General features: G+C 54.9%; 2 protein-coding genes across 2 annotated transcripts; one reads left to right on the top strand and one right to left on the bottom strand.

Moving 5' to 3' along the window:
* Window positions 1-1,826: 1,826 nt before the first annotated feature.
* Window positions 1,827-7,292, bottom strand: DCLRE1B (DNA cross-link repair 1B). Its single transcript, XM_068995552.1, has 4 exons — window positions 7,045-7,292; window positions 6,779-6,923; window positions 6,390-6,569; window positions 1,827-6,304 (listed from the first exon to the last, which is right to left on the bottom strand). The coding sequence occupies exons 1-4, from the start codon at window positions 7,231-7,233 to the stop codon at window positions 5,463-5,465; spliced, it is 1,356 nt and encodes a 451-aa protein (XP_068851653.1). The 5' UTR covers window positions 7,234-7,292; the 3' UTR covers window positions 1,827-5,462.
* A 53-nt stretch (window positions 7,293-7,345) lies between these two features.
* On the top strand, window positions 7,346-14,887 carry AP4B1 (adaptor related protein complex 4 subunit beta 1). Its single transcript, XM_068995551.1, has 10 exons — window positions 7,346-7,592; window positions 7,682-7,906; window positions 8,006-8,136; window positions 8,899-9,046; window positions 9,690-10,186; window positions 10,867-10,950; window positions 11,865-11,968; window positions 12,125-12,332; window positions 12,902-13,186; window positions 13,619-14,887. The coding sequence occupies exons 1-10, from the start codon at window positions 7,480-7,482 to the stop codon at window positions 14,092-14,094; spliced, it is 2,271 nt and encodes a 756-aa protein (XP_068851652.1). The 5' UTR covers window positions 7,346-7,479; the 3' UTR covers window positions 14,095-14,887.
* The last annotated feature ends 282 nt before the right edge of the window (window positions 14,888-15,169 follow it).

A 15,169-nucleotide genomic window follows, 5' to 3' on the forward strand; every position in this document is an offset into this window, starting at 1 on the left:
CAGGCCCAGCCAGCCGAGCCCCGAGCGGGCGAGCGCGCACGTGACCGCGGGGCGGGGCGGCCGCAGGAAGCGCCGGGGCCCGAGCGGGGCGGGGCGGGGCGAGCCCGACGGGACCGGGCCGGGACCGGGCCGAGCTGTGGGTGGCGGAGCAGGGCCCGGGCTCTGCTTCGGGGCCCGAGCGGGGCGGGGCGAGCCCGACGGGACCGGGCCGGGACCGGGCCGGGACCGGGCCGAGCTGTGGGTGGCGGAGCAGGGCCCGGGCTCTGCTTCGGGGCCCGAGTGGGGCGGGGCGGGGCGAGCCCGACGGGACCGGGCCGGGACCGGGCCGAGCTGTGGGTGGCGGAGCAGGGCCCGGGCTCTGCTTCGGGGCCCGAGCGGGGCGGGGCGGGGCGGGGCGAGCCCGACGGGACCGGGCCGGGACCGGGCCGGGACCGGGCCGAGCTGTGGGTGGCGGAGCAGGGCCCGGGCTCTGCTTCGGGGCCCGAGTGGGGCGGGGCGGGGCGAGCCCGACGGGACCGAGCCGGGCCAGAGCCGGGCCAGGCCGGAGCCGGACCGAACTGTGGGTGGCGGAGCAGGGCCCGGGCTCTGCTTCGGGGCCCGAGCGGGGCGGGGCGGGGCGGGGCGAGCCCGACGGGACCGAGCCGGGCCGAGCTGTGGGTGGCAGAGCAGGGCCCGGGCTCTGCTCCGGGCCCAACGATGGCACCAGAGGAACGGGCAGGAACCGATGCCCGGGAAGTTCCACCTGAACATGAGGAAGAACTTCATCGTGCGGGAACAGACTGCCCAGAGAGGGTGTGGAGTCTCCCTCGCTGGAGATACTCCAGAAGCATCTGGACACCATCCCGTGCCATGTGCTCTGCGATGGCCCTGCTGGAGCTGGGAGGGTGGACGAGGTCAAATGCTTCCAAGAAGGGATTTAGTCCAGTCAGGTCACCATCACCCACTCAAGAACTCCACAGTGTTGTAAATCAGCCTTTTCCAAAGTCAGTGTTACAGAGACGTTTATTGGCTTTCTTGCAAAAGTTCACAACGTTTAAAAATAACAATTACAAATACTCTTACCAAAATTCAGACTGAGAGTAGGTTTAGATTAGATATTGGTAAAAAATTCTTTATTCAGAGGGTGGTAAGGCCTTGGCAGAGACTCACGGAGAAGCCATGGCAGTGTTTAAGGCCAGGCTGGGCAGAGCTTGGAGCAACCTGGTGTAGTGGAAGTTGTCCCTGCCCGTGCCAGGGGCTGGAACTTGATGGTCTTTAAGGTCCCTTCCAACCTAAACAATTCTGTGATTCTATGAAAACCTAATAAACTCTCACAGCTTCCTGTCTACATGAACAGCAGCACAACAAGTGTGAACCCCCTCCAGCAAAACACTGTTCGGGAGCTCTGTGCCCTCTGAGATAGGGAGGTCTCAGTCCTGCATGGGGGACTCATTTCTCTTGGCACGATTTTCTTCAGGCTTACAGTGACCTCCAAGACCGTGTGGAACATGATTCTCATCTTCCCCAGCACCTGCTCAGGAAGTCCCAGACTCCCCCGAGCCAGAGCCAAGAGGCTCCTGGTCAAGGTCTGTCCCAAAGGTTTTATTGCACAACCCATGGCTGCTTGTGCCTCGGGCTGGGGTTTAGCCAAGTGCAAAGCCACAGCCAGAAAAACTTCAGCACGGCAGTGACTGTGGCAAAAGATCCCAAATTCATCCGAAGGAATCACAGATACACACACAACACCCACAGCAGCTCACTTGAAGGCAGCACCTCACACGGTTATCAAGGTGACTCTACCTTCTCAACATGTTCTACTACATTTTCAGAGGACTCCATAAAAAAAGCACAGAGATTTTAGGCTTGAGGCTCATTTGGAATAAGCCCAAAGTGACAACACATTGTAGAGGTAATTATGTAAACTCCTTCATTTTCTGGTGAAGGAAAGATTTCGCCACTGCGGGTTTTTTAATCTAGAAAAGAAGCCCCTGTGCTGCAGGAACAGACAGCAGCTCTGCAGCAGGGAAGAGAGAAGTTGCTGGAAGTGCTCTGGCTTTGTAGTTGGGGAAGCAGAGTCAGACACCCGACCCAACAGCGCTCTGGGGTGTTCCCTGCAAGGTGACATTACACACTCGTTTCTGTGGAGCACAGAAGCCAGCCAAGTTTTATCTCAGCTTCTTGACAACAACCCAGAGAGCAACTTTCCCCTCTCCACAGCATAAACAGGGCACTCCTCGTGCTTTCCTACTGTTTCAGAGAAGTTAGAGCCAACTGAGCTGTCCATAGTGCAGTGATTGACCCTCCACAGGCAGCTCTGCTCCAGAACCTGCCCTCACAACATGCCAGCATTTGATCACAGCCTGGTAAAACAGCACTGAAAACTTGCCAAAGGGAACTCAGCTCATGCCTTGCTCCTCTGCAAGGCCTTGGCTGAGCTGTTTCCCCTCACTGGGGCTTGGTTCTCAACTGTGGACCAGAGATAAGCAGCTGGAACATGCTCTGTGCGTATAGATTTGGGAGGACTTTGCTCAGAGCACTTTCTGTTCCCTGCCAGGACAACTGAAGCTTCCAAACATGTGGCCCTCAGATATCCCACAGTGAAGCCAATACTGGGCTGCAGCTTCTCATTGTCACTGTTGTGAGCAAAACACACCTGTGGGCAGCAGTGCAGGTGAGCTGGGAGCAGCAGGCTCAGAGCCTGCTCTCCTTGACACTGCAGCTCTCAGCTGCTCCCCTGTGAGCCAGGCTGGGGGCAGGAAAACAGGGTCATCGTGGAGACAAGTGTGAGGGAGAACAAGGCCTGTAAGAGGCCAGGTATTTACTGCCAGGAGACTTCATGGAATCTTTTAGGTTGGAAAATTCATTTATGATCACAGAACCCAACCATTAACCCAGCACTGCCAGGTCCATCACTAAACCCATCTTGAGGGGAAGCTGAAAGATGCTCAGAAGCCTCAACACTCAGCAATTCCAGTTCTCCCCACAAGGCCATGTTTTATTTTCCAGCATTTTAGGATAGTACACAAAAGTAGTATTTAAACACCTAACAGGGAAGAAATGTTTGGCACTAAAATGCCTTGTGCACCTGCTGTGCTGAGGCAAAGGTCTCCAACAAACTGACTGTTGGTCAAGTCTCTCCTGCTTCTATTGCCTTTTAAAGCCACTGTGAAATTTTAGGTTTCCTTGGCTCTACACGACGGGTAATTTCCTCCTCAAGTGGCAGGAATTACCTTTTCAGCTTTAGAAAGTGAAGCCAGCATTTTATTCTGCAGCTTTAACTGAGCACGCAGAAACAGGATGCGGATCCCCAGAACTCAAGTCTGCAATGTTCACTTATTTTTGCATGATTAAAGCTCAGATTTACCTCTGTAAAGAATTACCATTTACAACTCCTTTTTTCCCAGAGGCTGACCAGGAGGTTCTCCACTTCATTTACTGTAATAAATAGTTGATAAGAATAAAAGAGGAAAGGCTGGATGCCATAAAACATCAGAGCTCCGAGGTCATTTGCAACATGCCCAAGTGGAGCAGTGACTCAGAAGGTGAGCATTCCTCCCCAGCAGTGGAGAGGCTGCTCAAAGCAGGACATGGAATTTGGGAGTTCAGGCTTCACTCCCCTGCCTGTCAAATGAGTCACTTGAATTTCAACAATATTTAAATAACAGCCTGCATCTCCCAGGCAGCAGCAGCAGACAGCACACTAAGAGCACAGCACTATCATTTCCATGTTACAAAACGTGCAGGTGTCTCCACTCACACCCACCCGACGGAGCTCTGCAGTTGAGTTTGGATTAGGAAATAATCCACACAGAAAACTCCAAGCAGCAGGACACAGGGCCCACAGCAGGAGACTCAAGCTGCCCTTGCTGCCCTGTGAAGTGCAGGTCACAGGACACTGCTCTGTCACTTCCAGTGTCCCCTTGGCAGCTGGCAGGCAGAGCCACAGCAGTCCCAGGGGCAGGCACTCCTTATGTAACAGGGATAAATACTGCCATGCCTGGGAAAGCACAGGGCTGGGAGTCAGGATTCATGTTTGCCAAACAAACAGCTTTCCAAACATCCCCACTCTGGCTGTCAACACTCTCACTGTTCCGGACAGCCCTGTTTGTGACTGCTGCAACTGCTGCATCCAAGGACACCTTTGCTTTTCACAAGGCCTGGCCCTACTCCAAGAGCAAATTCTTCTTTTCTTGGCTCAATTCAGGGAATTCAACCCATCTAGCTGCCTCTTGGAAAGGCCTTGCAGGACACTATGTTCAGAAAATACTGAAACATTTTGCCTAGAAAGTAAAGAAAGGGGGATCGAGAGATGAGGAACAAACTGCTCTGTTGCTCCAGGACAGTGTCCAGTGACCATTTCCACTCCAGCTGCCCTGACCATAGGAGGGGCCAGTTTGAAACACTGGCAGTGCAGTTTGGCACAGTCGACTGCAGTGGGTACCCAATGGTTTGTCACACTACAGACACTTCCCAGCTGTGCCAGGCCAGGGCTCTGCAGCTGATCCACAGTGGGAAAGTGCCCAACCTCTAACAGAGCCAGTTCTGCTGTTCAGTCACAACCTTTCCAAACAATGCTGCTAAGACTGATCACACCACTAAGCAGATGTTTCATTATCTCCCATCCCATTTGCCGCTGCAGGACAAGAGCAGGCAGAATGGGAAAGCAGAGAAGTGGCAGTTACCAGGAGTGCTTTGCAATCAAACAGAACTCAGAGGTGCAAGACTGAGTGCAGAGACTGCAGAGGATATAGTGGCCCACTCTGAAAAGCCTACAACTCAAGAACTCAGACAATTCCTACTTTTTCTGGCCACAAACCTGAAAAAGCACTGACAATTAGCATTGAGATGGCACTTTCAAGAGAGCAGGACTACATCCAGCTGCAGTTGGCTGGCTGGATGCAAAAGCTGGAAGTATTAGTAGATTAACAGATAGAAAACAGATTATTGGACTTTAAGGCACTTCACTTTTTAGATCTCTAAGCAGCATTTTTTAAAAGCACCTTGATACAGAACATCTGTAATTCGCTTTGGAATGAACTGCTCATACTCAGTGAGGTATCACAGATTTACAGAAAGGAGAATCTCAGATTCCCCCTCCTTGCTCCTTTCATCACAGTCCAGCCATTAATTACTCAGCTGCAGACAGCTCACACCCTCTGCAGCTCTGCTTGAATCAACCTCTCAGTGGCTTTTGTAACAGGGGACAGGCAAGTCACTGCAAAAGGTGGACACAAGGCACACAGGCAGTGGGACCACAGTGCCCAGCATAGTGGGGGACACAGGAGATGTAGAGATAAAAATAAATAAATAAATTTTTACAACGTACCATCTACAAACTGGTTTTAGTTTCCTCTTTGTCCTCTATAAAGATGTAAATAGAGTTGCAGAGCTGAGCTCCTCTCTCCTAACAGGAAACCTGAGCATGGAGCAGAACGAAAACACTGCTACCTGCTGCACTGGCAGCAACAATGTCACACAATTTTTCAGGGTGTGTCTCCCTGCCTAAAAAAGCCTTCTACCAGCTCATCAAATGTCCGTGAGCGATTCTGCTTTAGGACATTTAAGGGAGTGAGTAAATATTGCTCTGCAAATCCAGTTGCAAGGTGCTCACTGGAAACAGGTGCTGCTCCAGTTGTTCCCAGCTGTTCCCCACTCAGCTCTTCCTTCTCACCCATGCGACGCATGCAGCCTTCTTTTGAGCAGAGAGCTGGGTCACAGTAGTGCTGAGGAACCTTAACATCTGTAAATGCTTCAGGTTTCTCAGTATTTTTCTCTGGGGACTCATAAACGACCCCTCGGGGCACAGAACGTGACATGGCTCTTTTCCAGAGACTCATGGGTTTCTGCCCCCTCCTTTGGCTTTGCTGCTGTCCAGACTCTTGCACGGGCTTTGGGACTTTGAAGTCAGGAAGCACCTGGGGGGCCGAGCTCAGGTATTCCTGAAAGTAAGCCTGGCACATGTCAGCCTTCACAATGGGAACAATGGAGCAGGGCTTCAGCCACTTCACAAACTCGCACAGCTCCGCAAAGGACGAGTGGTCCGAGTATGGGATGAGGTGGATGTTGGGGTGGGTGACCTTCACGGGCCTGCCTGTGGGGATGATGGCAATGGTGGGGTGCAGCGCGTTCCAGCTGACGAGCGTGTCCCAGCGGATCTCGGCGACATCCACGGCGCGGATCCAGCCCGCGCCCTCCTCGGTGGTGAACACATCCGGCAGCTCCAGCAGCCGCATCTGCTCCAGGCGCCAGGGACTCACCACCACCCACGTGCTGAACTCCAGCGCCAGGTCCACCAGCAGCGTCTCCTTGCCCAGGGTGTACACACCTGCCAGGAGAGCAGTGCCTCAGGCACAGGGCAGGACGTGAGCCCTGCCAGGGGCTGTGCTAGCAGGAGGAAGGGCAGCACTCACCAATGACCACGTGGTGCTGCGGGTGGGCACGGATGAGGCGGGCAGCCTGGTGTGTGGCCAGCGCCCGCGAGGGCAGGGCCCGCTGGGGGTGGCAGTGAGTGTTGTCCAGGTACAGGCGGTCGATGTGGCGGCCCCTCAGCGCCGGCTCACCCTGCATGGCACTCGTGTAGCGGAAATCTCCTGCAAGGACAGGGATGGCAGGACAAGCCCCAGAGAGGGTGTGGAGTCTCCCTCACTGTGGATATTTCAGAACCATCCGGTCACAATTCTGTGCCATGTGCTCTGGGATAACCCTGCTTGGTGAAGGGATTAGGACCAGGTGACCCACTGCAGTCCCTCCCAACCTGACCCATTTTGTGATTCTGTGATTGTGGGAACCTGCCCTGTACCTGTGTAAAGGATGGTGCCGAAGGTACCCTCAAAGAGGAACATAACAGAGCCAGGGCAGTGGTTGGAGTCGATCAGTGTCACCGTCACCTCACCCAGGACATGGCTCTGCCCCACCTCCAGCGGCCGGATCCAGCGCATCGGCACCTGCAGGGGCCGAGATGTGAGGGTTGGGACAGGCAGGTGGGGCTGCCCAGGCGATGAGGGCTGGGTGTGGCAGGTGGGGGTGCCCAGAAGACGAGGGCCGAGGCGGGAGGGACACACCTACCTGCAGGCGGCGGTGCAGGAGGCGGGCGGTGAGCGGGGAGCAGTACAGCGGGCGGCTCCAGGTGCTGGACAGCCCCATCGTGTGGTCCGAGTGCATGTGGGACAGGAAGAAGAGGCGGGCGCCAGCCGCCCTCCGCAGGCTCCAGAAGTCCACGGCAATGGGGGTCCCGGGCAGCACCGTCCCGCCCATGGCGGGCGGAGGCCCCGCGCCCCTCACGCCGCTTTTGGCGGGAAGCGCCGCGCACGCGCGGACGGCGCGGGGCGGGGCCGGGCGGCGCGCCAGGGGCGGGGCCGCGTCACGTGCGCGGGGGTCACGTGGGGCCGGGGACCGGGACCGGGACCCCGCATCCTGGGAGCCGGGACTGGATCGGGACCTGGGACTCGGGCTAGGAGTGGGAACAGCACCGGCGCTTAGGAGCGGGACTGGCGCGGGGCCATGCCGTACCTGGGTGGCGAGGAGGCGCAGCGGGAGCTCCGCCGGGCCCTGTCGAACCCGCACGTGCAGGCGGACCCGGCGCGGTACCGCGGCGCCGTGCTGCGCGTGATCCGGTACGGCGGGCGGGGGCCGGGCGGGGGGCGGGGGGCGCGGGGCCGGGCCGGGCCGGGCCGCGCTGAGCTGAGCCCGGTGCCCGCCGCAGGCTGATGGCGCAGGGCGCCGACGTGTCGGGGCTGTTCCCGGAGATGGTGAAGGCGGGCGCGGTGTCGGACGTGGTGCAGAAGAAGCTCGTGTCGTTCTACGTGCGCGCCCAGGCCCCGCGGCAGCCGCAGCTGGCGCTGCTCGCCGTCAACTCCCTGCGCAAGGACTGCGCCCACCCCAGCCCGGCCGTGCGCGGGCTCGCCCTGCGCACCATGTGCGGCCTCAGGTGCGGCGGGGCCCGGGGCGGGGCGGGGGTGTCCCCGGGCGCGGTGCCCCGCTGATGCCCCGCTGATGCCCCGCTGATGCCCCGGCTGCCCGCCCGCAGGATGCCCGGGATCCAGGAGTACCTGCAGCAGCCCATCGTGAGCGGGCTGCGGGACAAGGCGTCCTACGTGCGCAGGGCGGCCGTGCTGGGCTGTGCCAAGATGGTGAAGCTGCAGGGCGACTGCGAAGTGGGTGAGTGGCCGTGGCCGTGGGGCTGGGGACACGCAGGTGCTGTGCTCATGGTGCGCGTTCGGGCTTTAGGGCCGGGCTGGGTTCGCTGTGCTGCCCCTGCAGGGCAGAGAGAGAGAGAAAGGGAAGGGTAGTTAAGGAAAGACTGAGAGAAATAGGATTGTTCAGCCTGGAGAAGAGAAAGCTCCGGGGAGACCGTGTTGTGGCCTTCCAGTACCTGAAGGGAGCCCGCAAGAGAGCTGGAGAGGGGTTTTGGAGAAGGGTGTGGAGTGACGGGACAAGGGGGAATGGATTCGAACTGAAAGAGAGCAGATTTAGGATATTAGGAATAAATTGTTCCCTGTGAGGGTGGGCAGGCCCTGGCACAGGGTGCCCAGAGCAGCTGTGGCTGTCCCTGGATCCCTGGCAGTGCCCAAGGCCAGGTGGGACAGGGCTTGGAGCAACCTGGGACAGTGGGAGGTGTCCCTACCCATGGCAGGGGTGGGACTGGATGATCATCTGGATGGTCCATTCCAACCCTTAACATTCTATGATTCAATGATTTTGTTCCATCCCCAGCCTCTGATAAGCCAGGGGCTGCTCTGACCCACACAGACCCTCAGGGAAAAGTTGTGCCAAGGGCAGGTCTTCCTGTAGAGTTTGAAGTTTTGTTGATCTCTTCTCCCAGTTCAAGCCACATCTTTTTTTTGTGATAAATACTCACATATAGTGATTAAACTGCAGTGTGCCAACAGAACTTGATGGCAGGACCTCTGTGCTTTGCAGATGGTGCTCTGGTGAACGAACTGTACAGTTTGCTTCGTGACCAGGACCCCATTGTGGTTGTGAACTGTCTGAGGGCCTTGGAAGAGATCTTGAAGAAGGAGGGAGGAGTTGTCATCAACAAACCCATTGCCCATCATCTCCTCAACAGGTTTGTTTTCTTTGGTATCAAGATGGTGCTGGAAGCATCTCTTGTTCTTATGTTTTCTATGCAGAGAAGCAGTTTCTGGGAGGACCTAAGGAACTCTTGTCAGGTACCCAAAGATGGAGGTGGCCATCCTGAGTTAACTAAACCACTTTAGGCTAAGCTCTTCAGAGAAATCTGGGATGTCCTGCTCTTCCAAGGAGTCTTTGCCTCAGCTGATGGTTTGGTTTGTAATTGTAGGTTAATGTGATTAGAGTTTTGGGATTTTTTTAAGTGATAACACACATGATCTATCTGTGGGACAGGTATGTTCTAGTATGTCTTTCCAGACCCATTGAAAGATAGATTATTTAACCATTGCTTGAGGAAATCAGTTTTTCTGCAGGTAGCTCTACATACTCTGGGAACAAAGGGGTATTGCTCTGCCCAGGGTTCTTGTCAGTGTTGCTGCCTGGTGTAAACACCAGGAAAAGTGCATGTGACTGATACTGAGTTAATAACTGGGCAGTTCTCTTGAGATAAAACCATGGCATCCACTCGGCTTGGAACAGAGGCCGTAAGGAAGTTGGAGGCTGAGGCCTCTGCTCTGCACAGCACAGATGTTCCTGCACTCCCTGACTCGTGCCCCCTGTGCCTGTGCTCCTGGCAGGATGCCTGACCTGGATCAGTGGGGGCAGAGCGAGGTGCTCACCTTCCTGCTGCGCTACAGACCCCGCAGCGAGGAGGAGCTCTTCGACATCCTCAACCTGCTCGATGGGTACCTCAAGAGCAGCAGCCCCAGCGTCGTGATGGCAGCCACCAAGCTGTTCCTGGTGCTGGCCAGGGAGTACCCAGACGTGCAGGCAGATGTGCTGGTGCGGGTGAAGGGCCCGCTGCTGTCTGCCTGCACCTCAGAGAGCAGGGAGCTCTGCTTCACCGCGCTCTGCCACGTGCGCCAGATCCTCAGGAGCCTGCCCGGCCACTTCAGCAGCCACTACAAAAAGTTCTTCTGCTCCTATTCGGAGCCCCACTACATCAAATGCCAGAAGATGGAGGTGCTGTGTGAGCTGGTGAATGATGAAAACGTGCAGCAGGTGCTGGAGGAGCTGAAGGGTTACTGCACAGATGTGTCGGTGGAGCTGGCGCAGGGAGCGATCTTTGCCATAGGTGAGAGCTGTGCCTTGGCTCTGCTGCAGCCCTGCACCTCTCAGGGGGGCTGTTCTTTGCTGAAGGGTATCTGGGCAAGCACCAAATCACTGCTCTGTGCTGCAGCAGCACAGAGACCAACCTCCCCAGGAGTGTTTTGTGTCAGAGTGTTTCTGAACCACTGATTGTTTCAGAAGTCCTGGCATTGAGCTGCTTCAGGTTGTGCAGAAGATCCTTGGATGTCATGCTGTGAGGAGATGCTCTGAAGAAAATGTGTCATTTTATCTTGTTAATGAGCTTTGCAGTGTTCAGTGAAGCTGTGCTGGGGGTGGAGGAACTCTAATACCTGCTTGTTCTTTGAGTTGTGATGGGGGCAGAGTTAAGGTGATAGTTTTGTTTTTGTGAGCTTTAAAAATAGTTATTACAGTATTCATAAGGAGAAAGCTGGGGATGACAAAATGCCTTTTTAATATATTACATCTAAGGAAAGTTCCGAAATCTTCTGAGGCATGGCCTCAAAAAAAGGAACATGACCTTGGTGGAGAGCAAGCTCATTTGGCCACACTTTCAGAAATGGTAGTCAGAAAGGAAAGGAGAGACACTGTTCCTTTAAAGCAAGTTTGTGATGAGTAGTTGGGCTCATGAATCCTGTTTCATTCTGATAAAAGGTTGACTCTTATGTCTTTTCAACATCCTTGCAGCCAATATTGCCAGGACATACACAGAGCAGTGTGTGGGAATTCTGACAGAGCTGCTGGGGCTTCAGCAGGAACACATCACCTCAGGTAACCATTGCAGGCTGCTGCCTGGTTTTTGCTCTCAGGAGGTGCCCTTGCTGGGGCTTGTGATCCCAAACTCAAGGCCCTCAAAGGCACTTGGCTTTCACTTTAATTGGCACCTTCAGGTGGAAGTTTTCCAGGTGGGTTGAGGGGTATAAAGTGCGTTCCTTCTGTAGGAACTACTCTCTGTGGGAAAGGGGAAGATGGTTGTTGCTGTGTTCATGGTTCTTTCTGGCTGCCACCCGCTGACTCAGGGAGTGAGGGGCTCAGCAGAGACATTTTACTGTCTGTTTGAGGGCCAAGATGATTAATAGATCTTTTAAATCTCTCTGATTTCTGTTCCCCATATAATAGTCTTGATTCAGTTGTACCCAAGCTTCCTTTTTTCTCTTTGGCCCTCCGATCCACCTTCACATCACTGCTGTTCCTGCTGTTCTCTTTTAACTGGTCTTGCTCTCAGATTTGAAACCACATGCTTGCACTCAGCTGTTGAATTCAATCTCAGGAGCTGCTGGTGTTTCTGAGTGGGCAGCAAAACCTTTAAAGTTTTGACCTAAAGTTCACGAGCCTCATTTTGAATCGGGGTCAGTTTTAATTTGTCATTGTAACCTCGTGCGTCTGAAGCATCATGAGTCAGGCTTTTTAAAGGCTGGCAGTGGCCAGAAGAGAGATTGCAGCCAGAGGAACAATCTGAAGTCTCAGTGCTTTATTTTAGACCTGATGCAGCTTTGCTCTGACAAATGCAGTGTCATGGGATTGGGAAGGAGGGTGCGTCAAATCACAGTCACAGGCAGGGCACTGACCTTCCTGGCTGAGATTTGCAAAGCCCATTGAGTGGGGGTGTTTGAAAGATTTTCTTTTTTTCCCCTGAGTGTTTTTTATAACTCTTGGGGGATGCTGATAACTTGCTTTCCTTGCAGCTGTGGTCCGTGCTTTCCGGGACCTGGCCTGGCTGTGTCCCCAGTGCACAGATGCCGTGTGCCAGGCACTGCCTGGCTGTGAGGACACCATCCAGGACAGCGAGGTGAGGGGGCAGTGCTTGGGGGCAGGTGGACAAGGACTGTTCAGCTTTCCTTTGCCTCGAGACTGGGGGCAGAAATCTTCAGATTTGTTCTCTCAGCGTGCTTATTTCATGCCAACACACGGCAGCTGTTTGCTGGTGTTTCTGTGGTTCCTTCAGGGCAAACAAGCGCTGATCTGGCTCCTGGGCACACACGGGGAGAAGATTCCGAACGCTCCCTATGTCTTGGAGGACTTTGTGGAGAACGTGAAGTCCGAGACGTTCCCAGCAGTGAAGATGGAGCTCCTGACGGCGCTGGTGCGGCTGTTCCTGGCCCGTCCTGCCGAGTGCCAGGACATGCTGGGCAGGCTGCTCTACTACTGCATAGGTGGGTTCCCTCTGTCCTCACAGGTTTTTAGGGACCTGCTCCGGCTGTGTCCCCAGGGCATGGAGGCTGTGTCAGCATCCTGGCTCTGAGGAGGCCACCCAGGCTGGCAGGGTAAGGTGGTTTCATGCCTTAGGCTGCTGCCCGGCCCCTGGCTGGCTGGTGGTTGTGGAGTTACAAGTCGTGGAATCACAGAATGGTTTGGGTGGGAAGGGGCCTTAAAGCTCATCCAGTGCCACTCCTGCCAGGGGCAGGGACACCTCCCACTGTCCCAGGGTGCTCCAAGCCCCGTCCAGCCTGGCCTTGGACACTTCCAGGGATCCAGGGACAGCCACAGCTGCTCTGGGCACCCTGTGCCAGGGCCTGCCCACCCTCACAGGGAGGAATTCCTTCCCAATATCCCATCTAACCCTGCCCTCTGTTAGTTTACAACCATTCACCCTTGTTCTTTCGCTATCTGCCTGCAAGCAGGCTTGTATTGTATCCCTGAAAGCCTGCTTTTAATAATTGTTAGTACTCTGGGGAAATGTGGCTGATAGAACTCTCCATAAATTGCCTCTCTGTGTTCCCAGAGGAAGAGCTGGATATGGCTGTACGAGACCGTGGACTGTTCTACTATCGCCTTCTGCAGTCTGGGCTGGAGGAGGTGAAGCGGGTCCTGTGTAGCCCCAAGTCTGACCCCTCCCTGGGACTCCTGGGGGACCAGACCAAGCAGCCTGTCAATGCCTGGGCCTTGGAGTTCAACACTCTGGCCACAGTTTATGGCAGAGAACGCTGGGCACTTGCCACTGCTCACCAGCCTGTGGAACCCTCTTATTCCTGCTCTCCTCGTGCTGACTCCAGGAGCAGAGACACAGGTAACCTGCCTCACCTTCCTCTGGGGTCCATTCTCCCCTTGCCAGTAGATCACAGAATCCCAGAATGGTTTGGGTTGGAAGGGGCCTTGAAATTCCTCTCGTTCCACCCCCTGCCATGGGCAGGACACCTTCCACCACCTCAGGTTGCTCCAAACCCCTTCCAGCCCGGCCTTGGACACTTCCAGGGATCCAGGGGCAGCCACAGCTGCTCTGGGCAGCCAAGATGTTCTCCCGTGGGTTTGTGTGGAAGGTCAGAGTGCTTTGGGAATGCTGACTTGGTGTTCTGATCACCTTGTTCAGTGTGTGGCTGGTCACTCACAAGCCCAGGGGATGCTGCTGATGGCACTGGGATTCCAGCCTTCCTCTGCTCCATCAAATGGGCTTTGTGGCACTGGGAGCTGCATCTCACATGTGTTTGTGCTTTCCTTTCAGAGTCACTTGTTTCTGAAGGGAATAAGGAAGTCCTCGAGGTTCATCCTGATCCTCTGATGTCTGAAGGGAATAAAGAAGTCCTCAAGGCTCATCCTGATACAGGCAGCCTGAGCTTGATTCCTGATGTTTCCCTGACTGCAGAACAGTTTGAGAAGACGTGGCTGAGCCTGGACATGAGCTGCCAGCTCTCTCTGCCCTGGTGTGGGCCTGTCCACCCAGACACCATCCAGACAGCCCTTCACGTGGTCCACATCCAGACCATTGCCATGAGCAAAGCTGGAGCCCAGCCCTGGAAAGCTTATCTGAGTGCCCAGGATGACTCAGGCTGCCTCTTCCTCACAGAGCTCCTGCTTGAGGCTGCAGATTCAGAGCTGCAGGTTTCAGTGAAGCAAAATGAAGCAAAGCCAGAGGCACTGCAAGCTTTCATCTCTGCCTTGAGGACAGTCCTGGAGGCAGTGGCTGGACTGGAGTCTTGACTGGTCCCTGCTCCCAGCAGGATGCATGCTCAGGACACAGGAAAAGTTGACTTCTCTGGCTTCTTTTGCTGTGCCCAGTGCTGGTTTGGTACTTTTAAACTGCAGAGTGTTGGCAGCCCGGCCCTGGGCCTGGAAAGCCCGGGTGGTGTGGGGGAAGCTGCAGCTGGGGCTGGGGAATGGAGCAGGGTGAAGGGTCTGCCCTCCCTCTGGGCTGGGGAAAGGACAGGGTCACTCTGGTGTGAGTCACAGGACTGGTGGCATCCGTGGTGGTTGTCACGAGGCACGAACATCACTGATGGAACCAGAGCTGAGCAGAATTCAGGGGGGTGTTTTGGAGAGGATTTTTTCCTGAGAATTATAAATAATTAAAAAAAACCCAAAATATCAGAGGCACCAGGACTCTGCCACTTACCTCATATTAAGAGGGACAGTGCAGTGAAGAGAGAACATTTCATTCTTGGCTCCCTTTACATTTATTTTAATTTGCTGTCTGATTTCAGTAGTAGGTTCACTTAGGGGTGAACAGAGCTCTGTTGTGCCAGAGGAGGGTGGGCAGGGTACGTCCTGCCCACTGGAACCAGCAGGCTCCACTTCTGAGAGACAGGCATGGGTTTTGCAGTGCAGTGTGTTACTGAGGTGGAGAACTGCGCTCTCTGAAGTTCCCCCCAGCTTTTTGATTTCTTTGAATGACTTGATTGTACCTTCAAATGGCAGTGTGCCTTCCATGCACTTCACTGAAACCCTGTCACTGTTAAACAGACTTCTGATTTTCTTAATAAAAATGTGAATCATTCTTGGCTGATTTCTGGAGTTTCTTGTTCCTTCAACCCTCAGGACTGTGGATGGAGTGATCTGATCATTGCTGTGGATCAGGGCAGATCTGCAGCCCAGCTCCTGCCTCTGTGTCCAGCAAGGCTTTTCTCTCTGATCTTCCTTGAGGCAAAGCTTTAAGGAGCAATTGGGCAATAATTAGTCTCATATGCCAAATTACTGTGAGGGGTGAACCTGCAGGTGAACTCAAAGGCAGATCATCAGTCAGCTGCCGCAGGGTTCCTGTTAAGTTTCCACAGCTGTC

This window comes from Aphelocoma coerulescens, chromosome 26 (assembly GCF_041296385.1).
Source record: "Aphelocoma coerulescens isolate FSJ_1873_10779 chromosome 26, UR_Acoe_1.0, whole genome shotgun sequence".
NCBI lineage: Eukaryota > Metazoa > Chordata > Aves > Passeriformes > Corvidae > Aphelocoma > Aphelocoma coerulescens.

What these genes read in the sequence shown, in the direction of transcription:
- DCLRE1B (XM_068995552.1), bottom strand. Translation starts at nt 7,233, where the DNA reads ATGGGCGGGACGGTGCTGCCCGGGACCCCCATTGCCGTGGACTTCTGG. An exon ending in CGGCACCATCCTTTACACAG is followed by an intron (nt 6,570 to 6,778) that starts GTACAGGGCAGG and finishes CTGTCCTTGCAG; the next exon opens with GAGATTTCCGCTACACGAGT. An exon ending in GCAGCACCACGTGGTCATTG is followed by an intron (nt 6,305 to 6,389) that starts GTGAGTGCTGCC and finishes CTCTCCTGGCAG; the next exon opens with GTGTGTACACCCTGGGCAAG.
- AP4B1 (XM_068995551.1), top strand. Translation starts at nt 7,480, where the DNA reads ATGCCGTACCTGGGTGGCGAGGAGGCGCAGCGGGAGCTCCGCCGGGCC. An exon ending in GGGAGCGATCTTTGCCATAG is followed by an intron (nt 10,187 to 10,866) that starts GTGAGAGCTGTG and finishes ACATCCTTGCAG; the next exon opens with CCAATATTGCCAGGACATAC. An exon ending in GCTGCTCTACTACTGCATAG is followed by an intron (nt 12,333 to 12,901) that starts GTGGGTTCCCTC and finishes CTGTGTTCCCAG; the next exon opens with AGGAAGAGCTGGATATGGCT.